The 25,042-nt window shown below is 45.8% G+C and overlaps 1 protein-coding gene across 2 annotated transcripts in view; it reads left to right on the top strand.

Annotated features, from left to right (window-relative positions):
* Window positions 1-25,042, top strand: part of SLC7A7 (solute carrier family 7 member 7) — a 55,971-nt gene that overhangs the window by 5,414 nt on the left and 25,515 nt on the right. The window contains exons 2-3 of one of the 2 annotated variants that reach the window (XM_040354062.1): window positions 4,386-4,458; window positions 14,264-14,807. In XM_040354062.1, the coding sequence (XP_040209996.1) occupies window positions 14,303-14,807 (505 nt within the window). In that variant the 5' untranslated portion in view covers window positions 4,386-4,458; window positions 14,264-14,302. The remainder of the gene's footprint in view (window positions 1-4,385; window positions 4,459-14,263; window positions 14,808-25,042) is intronic. The other variant, XM_040354053.1, reaches the window with a different exon arrangement.

The following is a 25,042-nucleotide window of genomic DNA, read 5'->3' as shown; positions in this document are numbered from 1 at the left end:
TCGAGCAAAACGATGTGTTTTGCCCGTTGAGTTTCTCGGCCGTGTGTACGAGGCCTCAGGTGCACACTGCAGAGGACACAGGCAGTACACACCACGTAGCTTTAGGTGTACACTGCAGAGGACACGGGCAGTACACACCACATAGCTTTAGGTGTACACTGCAGAGGACACAGGCAGTACACCACGTGAGAATACTACAGCTAGTACAATCACCTGCCTGCCAGTAAATTAGGACTATACAGTATATAAATATATATACAACACCTGGGATGCATATATATCCTCTACACACTGTAACTTTAACTAGACTAGCCTGCCTGCCTGCTCTATCTACCTACTAAAAATGACACTCTCTCTCTCTCTTTCTCTCGCTCTCTCTGTCTTCTCTCTTTTGTTGGCCGTCGTTCCCGCGTTGACATTTTTAAATTTACGTCGTTTGCGTAAGTCGTCCGTGAATGGGGCTGGACGCCATTTACGTTCACGTCGAAACCAATGACGTCCTTGCGACGTCATTTGGAGCAATGCGCCCTGGGATTTTTTTCGGACGGCGCATGCGCATTACGTTCGCCGCGGGAACGCGCTTAATTTAAATGCTCCACGCCCCCTACCCGGCTAATTTGAATTATGCAGGCTTGCGCCGGGTGATTTAAGCTACGCCGCCGCAACTTTACAGGCAAGTTCTTTGTGAATAAAGCACTTGCCTGTAAAACTTGTGGCGGCGTAACGTAAAGCAGATACGTTACGCTCGCACAGTTTTACGCCCATATACGAGAATCTGGGCCTTAAGGTTTTACCTCATATTATTTGGTTTTGGTAAACCTGAAAACAAAAATCTGCAGAAAATCTAATAGTGTGTATGGCGTCTTAGGCTCCGTTCACACTAATGCGTTTTTGATGCATTTTGCAGAATGTTCACATCAATGCTTTTTTGTGCCTCTGCGTTTTTGGAAAGGGTCGGGGACTTTTTTTCTGCAAAAAGCAGCGTTTTGCATGTAATAGAATTCAATGGACCCGCATCCAAAACGCAAGTGACTCGTTTTTACCAAGATTTGCGGTTTTCTTTTCAACCGGTAATAGCTGGTTGTTAAAGGAAATGTAAAAGAATAAAAATTGCCGGCTAAAAAAAAAATGTATAAAAAATACGCAAATCGCGGTAAAAACACGTGTCGAAAAACGCAAAAAGCACTGCAAAAAGGCTCAAAAGCAACATGCATAGGTGTGAATCGAGCCTTAGAGTGTAAGCTCCTGGAGGGCAGGGACTGATGTGTATGTACAATATATATGTAAAACTCTGCATAAATTGACGCTATAAAAGTACCTGTAATAAATAACGTAAACAAGTCGAGTTTTTAAAAAACCTTTCTCTTTAATTAGATATTGTCCCCATTGGCCAGATCTACACCCACTTCCTGTTCTGCTGACGGGAGCCACCAGGCATAGGAAGTGATGGGAAATTAAAGCTGGCCATCTCTCTCTCTCATTCAGCCCCACTGATTGAATAAGAGAAATCCATTGATTTCACATCCACACTAAGCAGCATGGATAGAGGAAAGTCAGCTGCTGGCAATTGTATTTAGCAGCCACCGCTTCAGGAGACAGGGCAACCCTCAGTTTGAATTTCGGCCAGTTTACCAAAATAGAACCCTTCTCTACTCTTAAGCCTTGTATACACGATCAGATTTCCGGATGATAGTTTGTCCGTTTTTTGTTGCATGTTAGTCTGATGTCTAGTCTAGTGAAGAGGTTACTCACCATACGAAAATTCTCGTACGACAGAATACAACTTCAGAAGTGACGAAATGTGTTAACTAGTTTTGTATGTATTCTTTCATTTCTGAGAATGCGTAGTCTTGCTCTTATGATTTTTTTCAGAAGAAAACCGTACTAATTAAACGAAAATAGGACGTTGTGTTCACATTTGACAAATTTGTTATAGTCTGCACATTCAGCTTTTGTCGTATGAAAAAGCGTCTGACAGCAGGGGGTGCGGTGCGTCCCTGTTCTCCGATTCAGGACCCAAAGACGTGCAGGATCCTTTCCAAATACGGACTGAGGTCGCCCCTGAGCTGTGTGAACCGGCTTCATAGAGAGCAGAGCTGTGATTGATTGTTTTGGTCTGTTCAGGGTTTTTTGAGCTGAGGGTTTGATTCCTTCCACCTGCCTCTGTAGAACGTTTCCAGAGTATAGGGCAGGGAGATTCAAATGGTCAGTGTGAATATTTATCATGCCCAAGTCAATTCCTGGAAGGATGCATCCAGAAGATGGCTGGGAAGTTGATGAATATTTGGGAAGCATTGACAGAGTGTTCTTTCCCTCCATTGAAGGTTCTGGTTCTCTTGGGGCTGGAGGCAGCCTTACTGCCTCAGTATCTTCTGAGCTGAGAACCTGGAGAAGATTGCCAATGGATATTTGTTGGAGGATACTGTCCTGAAGTCCTGGTCTATATAAGTAATGAAAAATTGAATACTTACCTTTCTGTAATTTTCCTGTAATGAAAAATTGAATACTTACCTTTCTGTAATTTTCCTTTCCTGGTGCCTATCCATGGCAGCATACGCATGGTTGGTTGATCCACCCCCGGCCAACCCACAGGACCATTTTAACTCTTTAAAAGAGAGCAATGCCCCCCCCCCTACGCCCTCATTCTCGTAACTAGATTCAATTCAGCCATGAGAATCAGAACAAGGGAGGGGAATATGCTGCCATGGATAGGCACTAGGAAAGCATAATTACGGAAAGGTAAGTTTTCCATTTTCCATTTTCCTGGTGCCTTCATGGCAGCATACACATGGTAGATAACTCGCTACCAGGGAGAGAATGCTAAAGAAAACAGATTTTTTTATCGACTATTACGAAACAGAAAATTGTAAGGTCTTCCTCCCAAAAACCCAGGAGGTAAAACTAGCTGGATCTAGGCTGTAGTGAGCCATAAACGTAGAGAACGAGGACCAGCTTGCTGCTTTGCAGATTATCTCAGGGGAGACCTTTGCCAAGGCTGCCCATGAAGATGAAATCCCTCTTGTCAAGTGCGCATTCACTTCCTGAGGAACAGGAAGCCCACTAGCCTGGTAAGCCCTGTGTATAATCCGCACAATCCATCCTGCTATTGTGCGCTTCAATGCTGCTTGCACCACTAGGAACTACAACTAATCTTTCATCTTTACAAAGGTATAGAGTAGCAGAGATGTTGGACTTTAAGGGCCTTGCTACATCCAATTGGTGCAGATTTGATGAACTCTGTACTTCTGGGAATGCTGGCAGGACCCATTCCTGATTGGCGTGATATGTGGAAGGGACCTTAGGTACGAATTGATGGATAGGCTGAAGGACTTCCCTGTCTGGATAGAAAATGATATAGGGATCTCAGAGCCTAGGGCTTGAATTTCTGAGACTCTGCACCCTGGAAGGTCGCCTTCAGTGTGATGTCTTCCAAAGATCAGCCTTCCATAAGCACAAAGGGGGGTGCTGCAGGAAAATTAAGCACTATTGATAAGTCTCCTTAACTGAGGATCTACCTAAAGATGATGGGTGGCAGACAGCTTCTAGGACACTGTGAGTCAAGACCTTGCTGTGGACTACTAGTTGTGGGAGTGTTAAAAGAGAAATTAAAGGCAGAAGTGTCTATATGGATTGCTGCTGTGTGGTTCCAGATATACTGCCCATTCCCTGTTACCTTTAGAAAAGTTGGCTAAAGAGAAGATTGGTGAAGAATGCACGCTGATAGTCAATAATGTCAGCGCTCATTGATACACAGTGCCTCCTCTGTAGTTCTGGGTCCTGTGAACTCAGAAGGAGGCGACAGGAGCAGTGAAATTTGGACATTTTCACTTTTGTTGCCAGTGGTTTAGACATTAATGGCTGTGTGTTGAGTTACTTTGAGGGGACACTGTTATACAAGCTGTACACTCACTACTTTAAATTGTAGCAAAGTGTAATTTCTTCTGGTTTTTCATATGAAAAGATATAATAAAATATTTACAAGAATGTGAGGGGTGTACTCAGTTTTGTGAGATGTGTGTATATACTGTATATATATATATATATATATATATATATATATATATATATATATATATATATATATATATATATATATATATATATATATATATTTATTAGGGTTAGTGTCAAAGCTTTGTGAAAAATAAAATTGGTGGACAAGAGACTAACAAGAGACAAGCAAGAAACAAAATATTCACGTTGATTTCCCTAAATGGTTTGTTGTATGGAATTTTAAAGGAAACCTGTGCTATAAAAATATAAAGGTTGCCATGGTTTAGCTCTCCAACTGGAAAAGCCAGTTGACCGGCTGACCATTGGCTTTAGTGCTGTGAGCACAGACTGGATATGGATGTCTGACTTTCTAATCTGCATGTTTGTTCCAGGTGAAACAACCTGACAAGTAGTATTCTCTTAAGAAAGTCCATACCCGCAACCTTCGTATTTCTCTTAGTACAGGTCAGTATTATTATATACTGTATATATATAGTTGTGTGTGATTTTTGACAATCTCAAGATATCTAACCATTAAGAGTCGGTTCACACTGCAGCGGCGCGACTTCGGGGGCGACTCTGCAAGTCGCCCTGAGGACGACTTCAGAGGCGATTTGCAAAACGACTTCTGTATAGAAGTCAATGCAGGTCGCCCCGAGCCGCCCCCGAAGTCGTACAAGAACCTTTTTCTAAGTCCGAGTGACTTGCGTTGCTCCTATTAGAACGGTTTCATTGCTTTCAATGGGACGCGACTCGACGTGTCGCCCCAATGTGAACCGGGTTTTAGGAGAATATTTGAATAGAGCTTGAGTATGAAAAATATTTGTTTTTCATGTGTAGATGAAGCCTGGATCAAGTATACCTTTGAATGCCTAAGATAAGAGAACCTTTGAATACATATTATCTGGTATAGTTTTGGTATGACACTACCCATGTGGTCTCTGAGGTCAGTAGATAAGGGCAGTAAGGATCTCTGGGAATGACAGATAAGTTTTCTAAGGATTACTTGACACTAAGTTATATAGATACAAAATATTCTTCCAATAATCCTGTTTGTCATACAATTTGTATAAGGCTGCACATACTTGCTCAAATCTTTCCTGAGTGTAGATAGATAACCTTAAAGGGGTTGTAAACCCTCAAGGTATTTCACCTAAGGTGAAAAACCTTCTGTAGTGCAGCTGCCCCCCCAGAGCCCCCCTTTTTCTTAACTGAACCCGATTGTTCCAGCGACGGTAACGAGCCCAACAGCTCCAGCCACTGTCTCAGATACTCATTGGATAGATCGATAGCAGCAGGAGCCATTGGCTCCCACTGCTGTCAATCATATCCAGTGACTCGAGAGCCGGGGGCGCGGGGCTGAGTCCTGCTGTCTGTGTCAATGGACGCAGAAGCAAGATTCGGGAGCTTGCCCGCACGGGTATCCCCATGGAAATCGGCACTCGAGAAGAGGAGGAGCCAGGAGTGCCACTGAGGGACCCCAGAAGACGAGGATCAGGACCACTCTGTGCAAAACCCTTGCACAGAGGAGGTGGATAAAAAAACAAAACTAACCTTCACAATCACTTTAAGAGGGGCCTGTGCTTATTACAATCTTCAAAGCAAAAAAAAACCTCCAGAATAGACTGAAACATAAGGCCCATTGCTGCCTGTTAAGTAGCAAAAACATTGACCAGTTATATCAACATGGTAAGCTAAAATATAATTTATATATAATTATGAATAATCTGAGACATGAGTGGCAAAAAGTACATGGATGACTTTACAAACAGTTCAAAGAGAGGAATAGAGAAGAGAAAAGTCTGTTTGCTTGTTATGTAAATGAAGCCAACAATCCAATCAATAATCTTCCATTATTTACTGCCTAGCTGTATCAATTTGCACAGATGGCTGATTCACAATTAACTTTTCCAGACATCTGAATGCCAAAAGTAAGCAGATCTGGCTATTCATCAAGTGGATCACTTGCATAAATCCCTATGGCAGATGACCTGTGTAGGCCCTTTTGTACAGACATCTGCTGTCTATACTTACAGACAAGGGTGAAGATGATCCTGTCTTTAAATGGCATTATTCAGAGCATTGTACTTGTTTTACAACCTCACATCTGGCATTGTACTACCAGACTGTTTGCTTGGGCTTAAAGCAAACCTGTCACAGTGTTGTAGAGCAGGCAGAAACAATGTATTCATGTCTTTTGTTTTTACATTAATATTCGGTAAAAAGTGATAGTAGCTGAAAAAAAAAGAAAGTTGAGCACTGTACTTGATTCCTTTTATTTGAGACCTTATTTGAAGTCCCAAAACCGGATGTGAGCATAATGCGCCTTTCACACATAAGGGTCGTTCAGGTCCGCCTGTCGGTTTTTTAGGCGGACCTGAATGGACGCTGCATGCATCTCTATGGAGCTACAGATGTCCGCTGACATCCGATCCGCTGCAATCCACCAAATCCAGACGGATGGAAATCCTACTTTCCATTGATCTGGCGAATCGGATTGAAAACGGACAGGCTGTCCTTTTTCATCTGATCCCCCATAGAGGAGAACAAGGCTCTGACAGGTCCGTGAGCGGAGACAGACCTGTCATCCACTGGCCGATCCCTGCTGAGCAAACAGAGTCTGTGAAAACTGACATTAATGTGTGAAAGGGGCCTTAATCCCGCCAAAGTGAGTCAATCCCTGGTTGTCACCCTCCGGTGTCACATTTGGCACCTTTCAGGGGGAGGAGGAAGCAGATACCTGTGTAATACAGGTATCTGCCCCCACTTCCAGGCATAGATCACCGCGGTGATCTACGCCACGTCCGGCGCCTACTCTGTCCCTTCCCACTGTCTTCTGGGAGACACACACGTCCCAGAAGACAGTAGGGGCCAGTGGGATTGCGCAGCTCGACTCGCGCATGCGCAGTAGGGAACCAGGAAGTGAAGCTGCAAGGCTTCACTTCCTGATTCCCTTACTGAAGATGGTGGCGGCAGCACCCGAGAGCCGAGGAACAGATCGGCATCGGGTGCTGACATTGCGGGCGCCCAGGACAGGTAAGTGTCCATATATTAAAAGTCAGCAGATGCAGTATTTGTAGCTGCTGACTTTTAATATTTTTTTTTCCGGCGGAACTTCGCTTTAAGGGTAACAGTAAAATCTAAACTAAACCACCTATTTTTTACTGCCCCTGCGATTTTACTGCCCACTATAACTGTTCCAATAGAGTCGGACGGGGCTGTACACATGCCATGGCCATGATGCTTTGCTTTGCAGCCACGGCAATTATAACTCGGGGTCCAGAGTTTGATAGGCAGTACCTCCTGTCACACTCACCCATAGAGTTTAATGGGGCCAAGTCGCAACTGCGTGCAATGCACCAATCGCAGGAGTGTGGCATTAGCATTATAGGGTTAAATGAGGCAGTGAGGAGGCGTTATAACTCCTATAAACTGTGCATGTCACACTTCCAAACAGAATGACTAGAAAATCAACCGTAACAAGGAAAACCTGTCTAAAATAGGCATAGAAATGCGAAATGACACAGTGGTTGTTTTCCTGCAAATCCAGATTGTGCTAATGGGGGGTTTCAACCAGAAGCTCTTGAGATGAGATTGCCAGTGGCAGTAATGGGTAAGATAATGCAACCACATCTTCTTCTTTGATGATGAGCAGATGCTTCTGCTGATAGTACAGCTTCCAGAGCTGATTCAAATCATTCAATCTCAATGGCATTACCGGACAGCGGGGCCAAGCAAGAAAACAGAAAATCACTTGATCAGTGGTAACTATTCTTTGTGGCTTCCTCCAAATCTCCAAATACCTTTCTTTTGCTGCTGTGATCAGACTTCCTGTAAGAGGGTGGCTACATTCATTCTCCATTGTTCCACTGTATGTAAAACGTAGACATCCTTTCTGGCTCATTACCGAGAAGGACCAGGAACTAGGGGGCTACGGGATTCGTGGTGTGCACAGAGAAGTGAATGTGACCGCATCTAATGCGCACTGCTTGTTCCAAATAAACATAAGGAAAAGGAGTGGTTCGGGAGCCCACAGAGGACGATACAAGGAGGCAGAAAACGTATGTGTGTCGGCGTAAGCCCGCCTAATTCAAATGTGGATGATGTGGGCGCAGGGCCGGACTGGGAATAAAATCCAGCCCTGGAAAAATGTCATACCAGCCCCATAGTTTTAAACTTTTTCGGCAACTAGCGGGGGTTAAAAGTGCCCCACTGCCCCCCGAAAAGCACTGCAAAAAAGTTAGTAAAGCACCGCTAAAAATTGCATCGCTTTACTGCCGACGCCCCCAACGCCTCAATGTGAAAGCAGCCTAAGGTAAGGGGGGGGTTACTGATATAAGGGGGAAACCTTTATATCAGTGTCCCTTTACATTATTGTATTAACTCCCCCTTACATCAATGGACCCCCCCCCCCCCTTAGGCTGGCCTTGCGGCGCTGTCACTGACCTCCTTTTAGGTGCACCTTGCAGGGATCAGTCAGGCAGCTTCAGCTTGGTGGCTCTGGTTTTCCTATAGTCTCCTTTCCACAGTCCACACACCTCTGACTTCTCCCATGACCCCCATCCCAGCGACACTCCCACTCTTGACTCCTCTCCAAACTCCCTCAGAGACTGCAGACTTCACATGATACAGGAGATGGTCAGAGACTGCAGACATGATACAAGAGATGGTCAGAGACTGCAGACATGATACAGGAGATGGTCAGAGACTGCAGACATGATACAAGAGATGGTCAGAGACTGCAGACATAATACAGGAGATGGTCAGAGACTGGAGACATGATACAAGAGATGGTCAGAGACTGCAGACATGATACAAGAGATGGTCAGAGACTGCAGACATGATACAAGAGACAAATGCAGAGAGAACAGGCAAAAAATATATATACATGCACATTTTTTTGCCTGAAAAATGTTTTTATTTATTATTATAATAAATACATTCACATTTTATTATTATTTACAGTATATTATTTTATTATAATACATAAGTTAACTCCATGAGAGAGGGGCTACAATGGCGAGAGAGAGAGAGAAAGGGGCTGCAATGGTGAGAGAGAAAGGGGCTGCAGTGGTGAGACAGAGAGAAAGGGGCTGCAGTGGTGAGACAGAGAGAAAGGGGCTGCAGTGGTGAGACAGAGAGAAAGGGGCTGCAGTGGTGAGACAGAGAGAAAGGGGCTGCAATAGTGAGAGAGAGAGAGAGGGGCTGCAATAGAGAGAGAGGGGCTGCAATAGAGAGAGAGAGGGGCTGCAATAGAGAGAGAGGGGCTGCAATAGAGAGAGAGAGGGGCTGCAATAGAGAGAGAGAGGGGCTGCAATAGAGAGAGAGAGGGGCTGCAATAGAGAGAGAGGGGCTGCAATAGAGAGAGGGGGAGGGGCTGCAATAGAGAGAGAGGGGGAGGGGCTGCAATAGAGAGAGAGGGGGAGGGGCTGCAATAGAGAGAGAGAGGGAGAGAGAGGGGCTGCAATAGAGAGAGAGAGAGAGGGGCTGCAATAGAGAGAGAGGGGGGCTGCAATAGAGAGAGAGGGGGCTGCAATAGAGAGAGAGAGGCTGCAATAGAGAGAGAGGGGCTGCAATAGAGAGAGAGGGGCTGCAATAGAGAGAGAGAGGGGGGCTTCAATAGAGAGAGAGAGAGGGGGCTTCAATAGAGAGAGAGAGAGGGGGCTGCAATAGAGAGAGAGAGGGGCTGCAATAGAGAGAGAGAGGGGCTGCAATAGAGAGAGAGGGGCTGCAATAGAGAGAGAGAGAGAGAGAGAGGGGCTGCAATAGAGAGAGAGAGGCTGCAATAGAGAGAGAGGGGCTGCAATAGAGAGAGAGGGGCTGCACTAGAGAGAGAGAGAGGGGCTGCACTAGAGAGAGAGAGAGGGGCTGCACTAGAGAGAGAGAGGGGCTGCAATAGGGAGAGAGGGACTGCAAAAGAGAGAGAGGCTGCAATGGTGAGCGAGAGAGAAAGGGGCTGCAATGATGAGATATATTGGGACTGCAGTGGTGAGAGAGTGGGGCTGCAGTGGTGAGACAGATAGAAAGGGGCTGCAATAGTGAGAGAGAGAGGGGCTGCAATAGTGAGAGAGGATCTGCAATAGAAAGAGAGAGGGGCTGCAATGGTTGGAGGGAGAGAGGAGCTGCAATAGAGAGAGAGAGACAAAGAGGCTGCAATGGTGGGAGATAGGAGCTGCGAGAGAGAGAGAGAGAGAGAGAGAGAGAGAGAAAGGGGCTGCAATGGTGTGAGAGAGAAAGGGGCTGCAATGATGAGAGATAGAGGGGCTGCAGTGGTGAGAGAGGAGCTGCAGTGGTGAGGCAGAGAAAGGGGCTGCAATAGTGAGAGAGAGAGAGAGAGAGAGAGAGAGAGAGAGAGAGACTGCAATAGTGAGAGACAGGAGCTGCAGTAGAGAGAGAGGGGGCTGCAATAGTGAGAGACAGGAGCTGCAGTAGAGAGAGAGGGGGCTGCAATAGTGAGAGACAGGAGCTGCAGTAGAGAGAGAGGGGGCTGCAATAGTGAGAGAGAGGAGCTGCAATAGAGAGAGAGAGAGGGGGGGCTGCAATGGTGAGAGAGAGAGAAGTGCTGCTATAGTGTGTGAGAGAGAGGGGGCTTTAATGGTGGGAGAGAGGGGGGCTGCATTGGTGGGCGCGAGAGAGAGAGGGGGCTGCAATGGTGGGGGGAGAGAGAGAGGGGGCTGCAATGGTGGGGGGAGATAGAGGGGGGTTGCAATGGTGAGGGGAGAGAGACAGGGGGGCTGCAATGGTGGGGGAGAGAGAGGGGGGCTGCAATGGTGGGGGGGGAGAGAGAGAGGGGGGGCTGCAATGGTGGGAGGGGGCTTGCAATGGTGGGAGGGAGAGAGGCTGCAATGATGAGAGGGGGCTTGCAATGGTGGGAGAGAGAGAGGGCTGCAATGGTGGGGGGAGAGAGAGAGGGGGCTGCAATGGTGGGGGGGAGAGAGAGAGGGCTGCAATGGTGGGGGGAGAGAGAGAGAGGGGGCTGCAATGGTGGGGGGGAGAGAGGGGGGCTGCAATGGTGAGGGGAGAGAGAGAGGGGGGCTGCAATGGTGGGGGGAGAGAGAGGGGGGGCTGCAATGGTGGGGGGAGAGAGAGGGGGGCTGCAATGGTGGGGGAGAGAGGGGGGCTGCAATGGTGGGGGGGAGAGAGAGAGGGGGGCTGCAATGGTGGGGGGAGAGAGAGGGGGCTGCAATGGTGGGGGGAGAGAGAGAGAGGGGGGCTGCAATGGTGGGGGGAGAGAGAGAGAGGGGGCTGCAATGGTGGGGGGAGAGAGAGAGAGGGGGGCTGCAATGGTGGGGGAGAGAGAGAGGGCTGCAATGGTGGGAGAGTGAGAGGGGGCTGCAATGGTGGGAGGGAGAGAGGGGGGCTGCAATGGTGGGAGAGAGAGAGGGGGGCTGCAATGGTGGGAGGGAGAGAGGGGGGCTGCAATGGTGGGAGGGGGCCTGCAATGGTGGGAGAGAGAGGGGGCTGCAATGGTGGGAGGGACAGAGGGGGGCTGCAATGGTGGGAGGGAGTGAGGGGGGCTGCAATGGTGAGAGGGGGCCAATGGTGGGAGAGGGGGGGGGGTGCTGCAATGGTGGGTAGGGAGGGGGTGCTGCAATGGTGGGGAGAGAGAGAGAGGGGGGGGGCTGCAATGGTGGTGAGAGAGGGGGGGGCTGCAATGGTCGGGGGAGAGAGGGAGGGGGTGCTGCAATGGTGGGGAGAGAGAGAGAGAGGGGGGGCTGCAATGGTCGGGGGAGAGAGGGGGGCTGCAATGGTGGGGGGAGAGAGAAAGAGAGGGGGGCTGCAATGGTGGGGGGAGAGAGAGAGATTATACAGTCCAGATTACAATTTGCAGGGGCAGCAAAGGTGACAGAGAAAGGGGGGTGCACCATGCAACCCCCCCCTCTCTGCACCTACCTTTTCTGCAAATTGTAAACTGTATAATCTCTCCCTCTCACACCACCATTGCACGGTGCACCCCCCCCCCCCCCTCCTCTCTCTGAGATTATTATACAGACAGTTTACAATTTCCAGGGGCAGCAAAGGTAGGTGACAGAGAGAGGAGGGGGGGGGGGTGCACCGTTATATGGTGAGAGAGAGTCGAGACAGTCAGTATACAGGATTTGAAATCTATGTGTTCTTTACCTCCAAAGGTGGCCGGGCGTTCACTTCTTCTCCTCTGCCTTCACATGTGACTCTGCACTGGGCGGTGCTGGCGCCGCACGGGACGATGGAGCAAGATCTGACGTTTGGGTTTTCCTGCTCGGCTCCTCCCCTCCCTCGTGACACGTGACATGATCGCTCCAGTCAGCACGGGAAGGAAAGCGCAGCGGCGCGCATGGCGGCCGCAACCCGCCGGCGGCCGGCCCGCCGCTGCTTTTTATAACATACATGTGTGAGGCATTAACATGACAGTGACACTGGAGAGGGCACAGGGCAGGCATATAATTGAAAAGTGCGGCCGCGGCCGCAATGGCGGCCGCCGCCGTGGCCCACAGGCAGCTAAGCTGACACATTTTTGATTGACAGCAGGCGGCCTACCGGGAATTTTCCCGGTCTCCCGGTTGGCCAGTCCGGCCCTGTGTGGGCGTGTTTTATGTATATTAACTGTGACCCCGCGTATTTGACGTTTTTTACGAACAGCGCATGCATGTGTTCGTGAAAAAATCCCAGTGCGCATGCTCGAAATTACGCCGCAAATTGTCAACGACTTACGCAAACGACGTAAAATTTTAAAAACTTGACGACCTCCATACCTAACATTAGCTACGCCTCATATAGCAGGGGTAACTTTACGCCGGAAAAAGCCTAACGTAAACGACGTAAAAAAATGACGTACGTTCCTGAATCCGTGTATCTAGCTCATTTGCATATTCCTCGCGTAAATATACGGAAGCGCCATCTAGCGGCCAGCGTAAATATGCAGCCTAAGATACGACGGTGTAAGACACTTACGCCGGTTGGATCTTAGAGAAATCCATGCGTAACTGATTCTCTGAATCAGGCGCATAGTTACGACCACGCACACTCAGAGATACGACAGCGTATCCGGAGATACGCCGTCGTATCTCGTTTCTGAATCCGGGCCAGGGTCATTAAGTAGTGGTTATGTATGGATTATTTTTGGAGTATACGTATATTGTTTAGTGCCAGTTTTCGCATCATTGATTCAATTTTCCAATGGTTATTGGAGTCAAATCAACTTCTGTTTTCAACCATAGTGATAGGGAAATTTAAAGGAGCAGAATGGAAAAATGTTCTCAAGCAAACAAGATTCCAACTGTAAATGTGGTTTTCATGAGAAAAATAGTAAATGCAGTGGAACCTCGGATCGCAAGTAACGTGGTTACCGAGCGTTTCGCAATACAAGCACTTATAATGACTCGGAAATACTCAGTTCCGGAACCTTTCCGAGGTTTGCCGAGGTCAGCTGAGCTGTCCTTTGGCATTTCCGGCTGTTTCCAAGGCTCTCCCCCCACCCCTGGTCACATGCGGTATTGCATGCCATTGAAGTCATTAGTGACACAGCCTGTAACTGAAAGAAATCCGCCCACACCATGTTAGTGACAAAAAATAATAAAAATGTGATTTCAAATATATATTTGAACGACAGTTTATTGATAATAATATTTTTTTTTACTCTGTAAAGGCTGTTTTTCAATTTATTTTTTATTTTGAACATGTGACCAGCAGCAGAGGACTAGAAGCTCCTCCTGCTTATGTTTTACAGACAGGATAGGAGAGAGCTGGGTCATGTGACAGCTGTATATTGATTAGGAAAAAAAGGTACTTAGATGTTTTTTTATTAAAATAATTACAGTGCCATCATACACATACAGTAATAGAAGAATTAATGTAAATTGAACAGTGTGTGTTTAGTATCACTTTAAAGTAAAAAGTTACTTCATGTGAAAGGGCCACTAATATGTTTTTGAATGTCTGTAAGCTCCCATAAACTGGAAAATGTAACATCTCTATCTATCAATGAATGCTAATACAATTCCAAAATTCTTTTACATAAACCAGCATGTAATTTACCCTCAGATTTCTAAAATTCTTTTACATAATCCAGCATGTATGTTTTATCTTAAGTGGCCTATTAAATAGATATGTTTCATTTTGCAGTGGATTGGCTGTGATTACAGTTCAGTATACTTGGCTACTTCTGTACCATACATTGTACATTTAGAGTTAATATTGTTTAGCCAGCACCGAAGAGGTAAAATTCCTCTCTTGTTCGAATTTATTGTGCATGGCTGCCTCACTCACCCTGTGACCTCTCGCTTTCTCCTAGCTGGACATGCTGCTGTGCTGCTGACTCTTTCATTCCACCATGGGTATCTCCGGTAAATACATACCTGCCTCCACAGAGGAGCCAGCTCCCAATGGCAAAAATGAATCTCCAATGGAAACTAACTCTCCGGAATCCATGAAACTCAAGAAGGAAATTTCCCTGCTGAATGGGGTTTGTCTGATTGTGGGCAACATGATCGGCTCTGGGATCTTTGTGTCACCCAAGGGTGTCCTTATATATAGTGCTTCTTATGGTCTTTCATTAGTCATCTGGGCGGTTGGAGGAGTTTTTTCAATATTCGGTGCTTTATGTTATGCTGAACTAGGTACAACCATTACCAAATCAGGAGCAAGCTATGCCTATATTCTGGAGGCCTTTGGTGGCTTCATAGCCTTCATCAGACTGTGGACATCCCTCCTCATTATTGAGCCTACTAGTCAAGCTGTCATTGCCATCACCTTTTCCAACTACATGGTGCAGCCCATCTTCCCATCCTGTCAATCGCCGTACTCTGCTAATAGGCTCCTCGCAGCGGTGTGCATTGGTAAGCCTGGTAGATAAGAAAACAAAACATGAACATTTTGATTGGTTGAACCAAAAATGTTACTTTTTAGAGTTGCTTATTTTGTAACGAAAAAGGTCATCTGGTAATCCCTTCTCCCTCCCTTGCTGTATAAATCAGTCTTGCGTTGTCTATTTATAAATGTTCTCACACAACTTTCACCCAAGATTTATATATGTATCCAATGGGATCCAAGTGGAACATGAGTGAAGTTGGGTAAATCATTTATAATATTTAAAAAATAATTGATGTCATTTGATTTGCTAGTAAATTATTAGAGAACGTCATTCTCCCAATCAACATTGACTATTTTTAATCCTCATGCTGCTAGTATTAGTAAATAAATAGGAAAGTTTGTTACCGTATTTGGCGGTGTATAAGACGACCCCCCAATTTTACATTTTTTTAAGATTTTTTGCCTGTACTCACCATATAAGACGACCCCCTTCCGAGGCTTCCGACGCTTCGAATTTCTTCCTTCTGGAGTCATATTCTTCTTCCTTCTTGCTGGAGCTGGAGCCAATCATGGCGAGCGATGTGTTCTATTAATGAATACAAAGCCTGCTTGGATTGGCAGAGGCTGTAACATCATCAGCTCACGGCTCTCTGACTCTCAAAGCCAATCCGTGCAGGCTACTATATGTAGCCTGCTCGGATTGGCAGAGGTTGTTACTCCAATCTGAGCAAGCTGTGTATTCATTTGAATACATCGCTCACCGGGATTGGCTAAGCGGTATATACTGTATGTAGCCAAAGCTGACCCGGCGTATAAGACGACCCCTGCTTTTTGGCCAGTTTTTTTAAGTGTAAAAGGTAGTCTAATACGCCAGCAAATATAGTATATTTACTTGTTTAAGGCTGAGTTCACACTAGTGCGAATTGGATGCAGGTTTCCCAGCATCCAATTTGCATGGCAGGAGATTTTGAGTGGCTCTCTATGGAGCTGGTTCACATATTTCCGTTGCGGCGCAGAAACAGAGTTCACAGGAGTCCTGTGCATCTTTTGGCCCCGTTTCAGGGCCGAATTCAGGCAAATTCGGCCTTAATTCGACTTCAGTTTGTGGTGCACAGATGCAGTGAAGATCCGCTTTAAGAGTGCTTCACATTGGCAGTGCCCGGGCACGCCGGTGGTAATGCACCGCTATTTTTAGCAGCGCTTTAGCGTTGTTTTTGCAGCGCTTTTTGGCCACAAACGGGGCGCTTTTAACCCCCGCTAGTGGCCAAAAAAGGTTTAAAAGTGCCCGCAAATCGCCGCTGCTAGAGCACTGCAAAGAAGCTTCTGGGAGGACGTTTTTTGATGCCCTACCAGCGCAGCACCCCAATGTGAAAGTACTCGTGCTTTCACACTGGGATTGCAGCCGAGGATTTTTTTGGGCGCTTTACAGGCGCTATCTTTAGCGCTAAAGCGCCTGAAAAACGCCAGTGTGAAAGGGGTCTAAGTATTGATCACTGGAGATGTGGCACTAAGGCTAGTAATGTAAAAATCAAGAATAAATATTTAAGAATAAATATTAGTAATAATAGTAATGTAAAAAGCTTATTACAGACAGTCTGTCCCCATGATCTTCATTAAAAAAAAATCAGTTTTGGGTTGAGGCCTTTAAATAAGAACATGTTTTCTGGTACACAGATGTGTATTCAGTTTATCACAATGGGGTTTCTTTATTTTGTAGTAAAGTTTTTTTTTTTTTTTTGCATCAACTACCTTACAGCATTCCATGTTTTAGTGTTAGAAGAATTATTTCTATTTCTCTTCCAAAATTGAACAAAAATGTGATTCACGGCCAACAGAGTAAAGCTTTTCAGTAGCTAAAAGATGTCAGATTTTTCACAATTTTTTCTAGATAACTAAGCCACTAGATTGGCCTTTGTCAACCAGGGTCCCTCGAGAGGTTGCTAGGGGTCCCTTGAGCAGAGAATCATTTCTGTCTCTCAGTTAAGTAACCACTGACACTACTGAGCTTGATGCCACGTACACACCATCACTTTATGTGATGAAAAAAAATTACGTTTTTAAAAACGTCACTTTAATTGACTGTGTGTGGGGGAAAACGTCGTTTTATGTCTTGTAAAAAACGACCCAAAAAAATTGAAGCATGCTTCAATTTTATGTGTCGTTTTTCAAAAGTGCACTTTTTACTTCACAGAAATTGACCGTGTGTAGCAAAAAACGTCGTTTTCTAAGACGTTTTTTCATCCACGCATGCCCAGAAGCTACTTATGAAGCAAGCTTCAATGGAAAAACGTGGTGGAACGTAACCTCACTTTGCAAGAACATTGTGAGAAAAACGATGGTGTGTATGCAACTTCGTCTTTGAAAATTGAAGTTTCAAAAACGTAATTTTTTACTTCACAGAAAGTGTCGTTTTTTTTCATCACATAAAGTGATGGTGTGTATGCGGCATTGTAAGGGGGAGATTCTTTCCAATGACTACAAACATAATGCCGCGTACACACCATCACTTTATGTGATGAAAAAAAACGACGTTTTTAAAAAAGGCACTTTAAATGACCGTGTGTGGGGGAAAACGTCGTTTTATGTCTTGTAAAAAACGACCAAAAAAAATTGAAGCATGCTTCAATTTTATGTGTCGTTTTTCAAAACGTCGTTTTTTACTTCACAGAAATTGACCGTGTGTAGCAAAAAACGTCGTTTAAAACGACGTTTTTACACCCGCGCATGCCCAGAAGCTAGTTATGAAGCGAGCTTCAATGGAAAAAAGTGGTGAACGTAACCTCGCTTTGCTAGAACATTGTAAAAAAACGATGGTGTGTAGGCAACTTCGTCTTTGAAAATTTAAGTTTCAAAAACGTAGTTTTTTACTTCACAGAAAATGTCGTTTTTTTTCATCACATAAAGTGATGGTGTGTATGCGGCATTAGAGGCATTTTCCCCAATGCCTATCATGCTAATGTACCATGAGCTGTAGATCTATTTTTTTTTTTAACAGGGGTTCTCTGAGTCTGAAAAGTTTTTTCAAGGCTGAGAAAGGCTGCAGTAGATCTGCACTGCCAGAAACCGCATGACGTCCTAAAGCCTGCACTTGTAAAAACAAATGTCTCAAAAAAGTTTCAAAATTTTTATACTAACGGGTTTATTTGTCAACACAACTGATAGTGATGTTTGATTATTATTATACAGTATTTAAATAGTGGCAATAGTTTGCACAGCACATTTCATCATAAAGGAAGACAGTACAGTTACAATAGAATTCAATACAAGAGTAAAGAGGGCCCTGCTCCTGAGAGCTTACAATCTAAAAATAAGGTGCAAGTTGAACAAAAGGTAATAACTGTAAGGGAAGAGCCGATAAGAGAAATAAAAGATTCAGGCCCGGATTCACGTAGAATCGCGTATCTTTGTGCGGGCGTAACGTATCCTATTTACGTTACGCCTCCGCAACTTTGACAGACAAGTGCCGTATTCTCAAACCAAAGTTGCTGCGGCGTAGCGTAAATAGGCCGGCGTAAGCATGCCTAATTCAAATTTGGTAGATGTGGGCGTGTGTTATGTAAATTTAATGTGACCCCACGTAAATGATGCTTTTTACGAACGGCGCATGCACCGTCTGTGAAAGTATCCCAGTGCGCATGCTCTAAATTAACCCGCAAGAAGCCAATGCTTTCGACGTGAACGTAAATGACGCCCAGTCCTATTCGCGAATGACTTACGCAAACGATGTCAAATTTTCAAAATTCGACATGGGAACGACGTCCATACTTAACATTGGTACGCCTCATCTACGCCTCATATAGCAGGGGTAACTTTACGCCGGGAAAAGCCTAACGTAAATGGCGTATCTGTACTGCGTTGGCCAGGCGTACGTTCGTGAATTTGCGTATCTAGCTGATTTACATATTTCTAGGCGTAAATCAGCATACACGCCCCTAGCGCCCAGCGTAAATATGCAGTTAAGATACGACAGCGTAAGAGACTTAGGCCGGTCGGATCTTATACAAATCTATGCGTAACTGATTCTAAGAATCAGGCGCATAGATACGACGGCTCGGACTGTTAGCTGAAGGTAGGTTAGGCTTCTCTGAGGAGATTTTTAGGGATCGTCTAAAAGTAGACAGAGTAGGAGATAGCCAGACAGAATGGGGTAGGGAGTTCCAGAGGTTAGGACAGGCTGTGGAAGAGTCCTGGAAATGAGCATGGAAGGAGGAGATGAGAGCTAGAGTGAGTATAATTTAGAATTTTATTCATTAGACAATCGAAAGCCAATGGAGGAATTGGCAGAGAGGAGTAGCTGACACTGAGAGGTTCGTAAAGTCAATGGGGCAGATCCACAAAGGAAGTACGCCGGCGTATCTACTGATACGCCGGCGTACTTTCAAATTTCCCGCGTCGTATCTTTGTTTTGAATCCTCAAAACAAGATACGACGGCATCTGGGTTAGATCCGACAGGCTTACGTCTTCGTACGCCTTCGGATCTTAGATGCAATACTTTGGCGTCCGCTGGGTGGCATTCCCGTCGTAATCCGCGTCGAGTTTGCAAATTAGCTATATCCGACGATCCACGAACGTACGATCGGTCGTCGCATTCTTTTACGTCGTCTCTAGTCTGCTTTTTTCGGCGTATAGTTAAAGCTACTATTTGGTGGCGTACGCAATGTTAAGTATGGCCGTCGTTCCCGCGTATAATTAAAAAAAAAATATGTATTTGCGTAAGTCGTCCGTGAATCGGGTTGGACGTAATTTACGTCCACGTCAAAACAATGACGTCCTTGCGATGTCATTTAGTGCAATGCACGGCGGGAAATTTAGGGACGGCGCATGCTCAGTTCGTTCGTCATGGGGACACGCTTCGTTTAACTGAAACACGCCCCCTACTCGCCGCATTTGAATTGCGCGCTATTATGCCGCGAGAGATAGACTATTCCATCGTAACTTACGGCTCAAATTCTTTCTGGATTCGAAGCAAACAAAAGTTAATTACGGCGGCGTAGCGTATCTCAGATACTCTGCGCCGGGGCAGATCTTTGTGGATCTGCCCCAATGAGTCTAGCAGCAGCATTCATGATGGACTGAAGGGGGGAATCCTGTGTAGAGGTAGACCTATGGGGAGGGAGTTGCAATAGTCAACAGCGATAACAAGGGAGTGAAAAAGTTTCTTGATTTATGTAAGTTGGGATCACATGGGAGCACCTAAAGTGGTTCTAAACGTTCTTTAAAAAAAAAAAAAAAGTAATTCTCAACCCGCTATGTACAATGGTTTTGCACAGAGCTGCCTCGAACCTCTTCTTCTGGGGTCCCCATGCCAGCGCTCCTGACTCCTCCTTTTTGGCAAGTGCCCCCAAAGCAAGCTGCTTCCTATGGGGACACTCCTGTGGGCTCAATCCTTAGCCGCACTGCCTGCATCCATAGACATAGCCAGCACGGCACGGCCCCTGCCCCAGCTCCCTTGTCACAGGATTTGATTTGATTGACAGCAGAGGGAACAAATGGCTACCGCTGTTGCCTTTCTGTCCTCTAAGGTTGGAGAGAGTGGATAGAGCTGTTGGTCTCAGACACAGCGCTTGCTCAAGATCGGGCTTAGGTAAGGTTCGGGGGAACCTGGTCACAGAAGGTTTTTTACCTTAAAGGGGTTGTAAAGTCTCATAGATTTTCACCTTAATGCATATCCATGCATTAAGGCGAAAAACCATCTGTGCTTCAGCTGCCCCCCTAGACCCCCCTTTTTATTAACTTGACCAGATCGTTCCATCGATAAGCATGAGCCCAGTGGCTCCAGCCGCTGTCTTGGGTCCTCATTCGATAGATTGATAGCAGCAGGAGCCATTGGCTCCCTCTGCTGTCAATTAAATCCAGTGACACTGGAGCCAGGGGCGGGGCCGAGTCCTGCTGTCTGTGTCAATGAACGCAGCAGTGGTACTCAGGAGTGGGCCTCACGGGTGCCCCCATCGAAAGCGGCTCTCCATGGGGGGCAGAAGAAGAGGAGGAGCCAGGAGCACCTCCGGCGCACCCCAGAAAAGGAGGATCGGGGCTGCTCTGTGCAAAACACTTGCACAGAGCAGGTTAGTAGGACATGTTTGTTATTTTAAAAGAAAATTATGAAAAGAAACCTTTGAAATCACTTTAATGCAGAGAAGACATTAAAGTAAAAAAAAACTAAAAGCAGTAGCAAACCGCACCAATTTTTATTTTTTTAAACCCTGCAAGATAAAGACCTTAAAGCGGAGCTCCACCCTAAAGTGGAACTCCCGCTGATCGGAAACCCTCCCCCCCTCCGGTGTCACATTTGACACCTGTCAGGGGGAGGGGGGTGCAGATACCTGTCTAAAGACAGGTATTTGCACCCACTTCCTGCCACAGTCACCTCCCATCCCAATCCCCGTTGTGCTCTGGGAATACTCGGCTCCCAGAGCACAGCGGGAGCCAATCAGCAGGCGCAGCGCAACTCGCGCATGCGCAGTAGGGAATCGGGCAGTGAAGCCGGAGCACTTCACTTCCTGGTTCCCTCACCAAGGATGGCGGGGGGGCAGCAGAGTGACGAGCGATCACTCGTCCTCTGCTGCGGACGGCGCTGGACTCCAGGACAGGTAAGTGTGCCGATATTAAAAGTCAGCAGCTGCAGTATTTGTAGCTGCTGACTTTTAATATTTTTTTTTTCAGCGGACATCCGCTTTAATGTGCTAATATGCATCGCACATTATGAAATACTTACCTTAGAACCAAGCCCTCCACGCTTCCATCTTTACCCGGTCTTCCTTTCCAGTGTGAATATCTCCTAAACCGTGCAGGTTTAGGAGATATTCACTATAAACAGGTAAGCCTTATTATAGATTTACCTGTGGGTACAAGTGCAAAAAAAAAAGGGTATCCCTCTACTTTAAGCCTCTAGGGATCTCCAAACTACGGCCCTCCAGCTGTTGCAGAACTACACATACCATGAGGCATTGTAAAACTCTGACTTTCATAGGCATGATGGGAATTGGAGTTCCTGAACAACTAGAGGGCCATAGTTTGGAGACCCGTGTCCACTTTAAAACATTGATGCCAAACTTTCCATTTGGTGATTTAACCTACCAGCATTCACTGAAAACGACAATATAATATTTTTTTGGGCATTTTACATATTATTTATTGCATTAGGGCAATTCGACACCTAATTAAACTCAAAATATTAAGAACGTTTTTATACTAAAACAATGACCTTCTGTCTATAATCTACTTTCAATGCATGTTGTATTTCAGTTGTATATATTTTATAAAATGCTAAGCGTCGTTTAGAGTATATTAAAACTTTTATGCAGGTTTGAATGAAGTACCGGTAACTAATTGCTAACTTTATGGAGCAGAGTAGATCTTTCTACATTTAATCTTATTGCCAGAGCACACAGCTTACAAAGCACATTGAGTGCATCCAAATCTGGCCAGATCATTGTATTTGTCAGGTTGGCAGAGTGTGTCATGCTCCCGGCAGGTCATGTGTTTGATCATGTGAGTGAGCCATACAGAAGTGAAACTACATGTGCACACGGATTTGGTGGTTTGATGCAAGGAAATAGGGATTCTTTCTTTATTGCTCTCATAGTGTTTTACTTGTACAGCTTATTCCTGTTCTATTTAGTATTCTTCTCTTACTTCTGTTTTCCTGTCTGTCTCATGTTCTTCCCTTATTATTGTCTTTTGACGGATTGTTACGGACAGGATGTGGGTGGAAAGTCGTGCACAAGGAAGTGCTAAAGGATCTTCTGCTGACAGCAGCAGCACAGTCCCATGACCCATTGCGTGCAATACATACCTCAGACAGTGCTGTCACTGCCAGATCACAGGCCACAAAGAGACATTTTAAGCAGGAGCAGCAGTACAGTTTCTACACAGAGCAGGACTCAAGGTCTTAACTCAGCTAATGTCCATGAAAGCTGGCTAACAATAAACACATTCACACCCATTACAGTAGAAATTTGGATTTTAGAAGCTGAAGAGTAAGGCTCACATTGGGCTTAAAAAAAAACATCTGTTCTCTCAGGCCTCGTACACACGACCGTTTTCCTCGGCAAAATCCATCAAGAAAAATGCTGGCAGAGAAAAACTGTTGTGTGTATGTTTTTAATCGAGAAAACTGTTGTGGCTCTCGACGAGAAAAAAAGAGAACATGTTCTCTTTTTTCTCGTCGGGAGTCTCAATTTCCTCATCGCGTTTCTGGTTTACGACGAGAAACACGTCCATGTGTATGCTTAGAAACCCGTGCATGCTCAGAATAAAGTATGAGACGGGAGCGCACCTTCAGTAAAAGTAGCGTTCGTAATGGAGATAGCACATTCATCATGCTGTAACAGACTGAAAAGCGCGAATCGTCTCTCACCAAACTTTTACTAACATGCGTTAACACAAGATTAGCAAAAGCAGCCAATGGAACTTCCCCTTTATAGTGCCGTCGTACGTGTTGTACGTCACCGCGTTTGAGAACGACGAGATTTTGTCTTGACAGTGTGTATGCAAAGAAAGCTTGACAAGATTCTGGACAAGCCTGTCAAGAAACTCGTCGAGGAAAACAACGTTTCTTTTACGACGAGATTCTCGGTCGTGTGTATGAAGCCTAAGGAGTGAAAAATGCTTATATAGAGCATTTTTTGTACAAAGTCTAGATAAATTTAGAAGAGTTTTACATTTTTCTGCCAGTGGGCTCAAATCAGAAACTCGAACCAGAAAGTTTTTTTTCTTGCCTCTAATGCCGGGTACACACGAGAGGATTGATCCGCGGATACGGTCCTCCGGACCGTTTCCGCGGATAAATCCTCTGAGGATTTCACACCGCGGTGACGTGTCGTGCCGTCGCCGCGATGATGACGCGGCGACGTGCGCGACGCTGTCATATAAGCAATTCCACGCATGCGTCGAATCATTACGACGCATGCGAGGGATGGGTTCGGACGGATCGATCCGGTGAGTCTGTACAGACCACCGAATCGATCCGCTGGAGCCGATTCCAGCGGATAGATTTCTTAGCATGTTAGGAAATTTTTATCCGCTGGAAATCGGTCGGCCCGAAATATATACGCGGATAAATATCCGCTGGATCGTACACACCAGCGGATCTATCCGCTGAAACCGATCCGCGAAACAAATTTCAGCGGATCGATCCTCTTGTGTGTACGGGGCCTTAGGCTCCATGCACACTGGCTTAAAAAACATTGGGCCAGATTCTCAGAGCAAGTACGCCGGCGTATCTACTGATACACCGGCGTACTTTCAAATTTGCCGCGTTTGTATCTTTAGTTTGAATCCTCAAACCAAGATACGACGGCTTCTGGCTTCGATCCGACAGGCGTACGGCTTCGTACGCCTTCGGATCGTAGGTGCTATACTTCGGTGCCCGCTGGGTGGAGTTCGCGTCGTTTTCCGTGTCGGGTATGCTAATTAGCTTTTTCCCGGCGATCCACGAAGGTACGCGCGGCCATCGCATTCTCTTACGTCGTCGCTAGTCGGCTTTCCCGGCGTATAGTTAAACCTGCTTTTTCGTGGCGTATAGATAGACCTGCCATGTTAAAGTATGGCCGTCGTTCCCGCGTCGAATAGGAAAGGATATAACTCACGTCGAAGTTCAAAAAATGACGTCGGTGCGACGTCATTTCGCGCAAAGCACGGCGGGCAATTTTAAAACGGAGCATGCGCAGTTCAATCGGCGCGGGGACGCGCTTCATTTAAATGAATCACGCCCCCTACCCGCCCAATTTGAAATACGCGCCAAGAAATACACTACGCCGCCGTAACTTACGGCGCAAAATCTTCCTGGATTCGACTTAGAGCCAGGTAAGATACGGCGGCGTAGCGTATCTCTGATACGCTGCGCCAGGGCAATTCTATGTGAATCTGCCCCATTGCTTCTACAGGAGTTTTGTGTTCTGCCTGTAGAAGCAACTCAATGTTATCCTATGTGTCCATGCACATTTGGACGTTAAGAGGCATATTTTGAGATCAACGTTTAGAGGCAGAAAAAAAAACCCTTCTCATTCGTGTTTCTGATTGGAGCTCACTGGCATAAAAAACGTAAAACTCTCCTAAACTCGTCTAAATTTTGTACAAAAAATGCTCTATATGGACAAATTTTTACTCCAAAAAGAACAGACTTTTTTTTAAGCCCAGTGTGCATGGAGCCTAAACATTGATCTCAAAATATGCCTGTAATGGTCCTAATGTGCATGGACACATAGGAGAACATTGAGCTGCTTCTACAGGCATAACACTATTGTAGAAGCAACTTTTTTA

The sequence above is a fragment of the Rana temporaria genome, chromosome 1 (genome assembly GCF_905171775.1).
Source record: "Rana temporaria chromosome 1, aRanTem1.1, whole genome shotgun sequence".
In the NCBI taxonomy this organism is placed as follows: Eukaryota; Metazoa; Chordata; class Amphibia; order Anura; family Ranidae; genus Rana; species Rana temporaria.
The sequence above is the reverse complement of the archived record's forward strand: the minus strand, read 5'-3'. Positions and strand labels throughout refer to the sequence as shown.